Raw genomic sequence first — 1,990 nt, 5'->3', positions numbered from 1 at the left:
GGTAGCCTCCAGTTGTCAGCAAGCCTCCTGCCTTAGCCTCCTGACTTCTGAGATTGTAAGTGTGATCACCAGACCTGACTCATGAGCCCTGAATTCTTACATGCTAGAAGCAGCAGAAATGTGGGGGTCCTTACAAAGACTTCCATGAGGACCATTTTGATTCTCCCACCACAGTCTGTGTCCTAAAGTTGTAGGTTCCATGCCAACTGCAGGAAGCGCTGGTTCCGTTCCTGAAAACCTGAACCTATTTCCAGAGCCAGGGAGCAAATCAGAAGAAACAGGCAAGAAACAGCTCTCAAAGGATTCCATCCTTTCACTGTACGGATCCCAGACGCCTCAGATGCCTACTCAAGGTAGAGTCCATGGAGTCCTGGAGAGTGCCAGGGAGAAAGGCACTGAGGACAAAGATCCAAAAATTACTTATTTATTATTATTTGTGTTCAAATTTTATTCAGCTGTGAAGAAAAGAGAAATTAGGAAATTCTCAGGAAAATGGATAAACTGGAAAATATATTAAGGGAAGTCATCCAGGCTCAGAAATACACATACCACATGTTCCCTCTCGTGTGCAGGTTCTAGCTTCTAATTATCATATATGTTTATTGATGCTCGAGTAATTGTGGGGAAAGGCCAGGAAACTAGGGGTGAGAGGAGAAAAGAAGCTTGAAGGGAAGGGTATGGGAAGATAAATGGAACATGTGACATGAAAGGGGAAAGGGAGTGCAAGAGGCAGAGGGTACAGTGTGGGGTCCAGGAGGGGACGGAGAGGAGACTGTGTCAGAGAATCATCCAAAGCTAGCACATATGAACACCACAGGAAACTGTTACCTTGCATACTAATTTATAAAAAATTATTTGTTGTCATAAGGAACAGTAACTCTGGGACCAGGGATGTCATATATAAAACAGATTTGAAGGTGACATTGCTAGGGAAGCCACAAAGATAGACACACTGTCATCAGAGCCCTACTTCTGTAGGTGTGTCACGCCTCTGTGGAGTCTGACTCAGTTTGGGTCTGACCCCTAAAAGGGAGGTGACTAGACTAGAGGGAGGGCAAGGCTGGTAGAGATCCATCTAACCGCTCTGCTGTGTAGAACAGATTTTTGCGTTGAGTAGTTTTTAACTTCTACCAGGAAGTTTGGGCTAACTATGCCTCTTCCTCTTTAACACCCATATGTGTGTTTTCTTGGCAGCAATGTTCATGGCTCCTGCTCAGATGGCCTATCCCACAGCTTACCCCAGCTTCTCTGGGGTTACACCACCTAACAGCATCATGGGCAGCATGATGCCCCCGCCAGTCGGCATGGTAGCTCAGCCAGGAGCTTCTGGAATGGTTGCCCCCATGGCCATGCCTGCAAGCTATATGGGGGGCATGCAGGCTTCAATGATGGGTGTACCGAATGGGATGATGACCACCCAGCAGGCAGGCTATATGGCAGGCATGGCAGCTATGCCCCAGACTATGTATGGGGTTCAGCCAGCTCAGCAGCTACAGTGGAACCTTACTCAGGTAAGCAACCTTGTTTTACCTGGGACAAGCCTACAGAGCCCTCTGCAGTGTTTCATGTGGTACTGTTCCTTTATCCCCTAGATCCTTTCCGTGTAGAGAGGCCAGAGACATACCTAGGCTTGCCTTTTTTTCTCTAGAAGGCCTGTTTGAAGTTAAACTTTCTTAGGAATCCTGAGTTCCTGTGGAATGAGACATGTAGTCTAAATCTGAGTCTCTCTATAACTTCACAAAAGCAAAAACAGAGAAAGCTCTGCAGACAAACAAGGAATACAAACCAAATCAAGGAATACAAACATAACTATGACTGTCACTGTCACAGACTTTGAATGACATGGCAGGAGGCGTAGAAACACCCGAATCCGGATGAACCAGCACCGCAGAAGGACCTGCAAAAAGAAGAGGGGGAGCAGCGGCCTAGGGGCAGCAGAGCACAGATGAAGCCTCCTCCAGGAGGAGGGCCCATGCATGTGGAGATGTAC

At 47.2% G+C, this 1,990-nt stretch overlaps 1 protein-coding gene across 1 annotated transcript; it reads left to right on the top strand.

The window, feature by feature from the left end:
* LOC103728497 (stromal membrane-associated protein 2) lies at positions 1 to 1,970 on the top strand (the record flags this gene model as incomplete). The annotated part of the gene is given in 3 exon segments (XM_008826493.3): positions 1 to 353; positions 1,195 to 1,511; positions 1,593 to 1,970. Coding segments are annotated over 3 exon segments (486 nt in total). The 3' UTR covers positions 1,608 to 1,970.
* Positions 1,971 to 1,990: the final 20 nt, after the last annotated feature.

Source organism: Nannospalax galili, unplaced genomic scaffold, assembly GCF_000622305.1.
Source record: "Nannospalax galili isolate Female #2095 unplaced genomic scaffold, S.galili_v1.0 C49415510, whole genome shotgun sequence".
NCBI lineage: Eukaryota > Metazoa > Chordata > Mammalia > Rodentia > Spalacidae > Nannospalax > Nannospalax galili.
The sequence above is the reverse complement of the archived record's forward strand: the minus strand, read 5'-3'. Positions and strand labels throughout refer to the sequence as shown.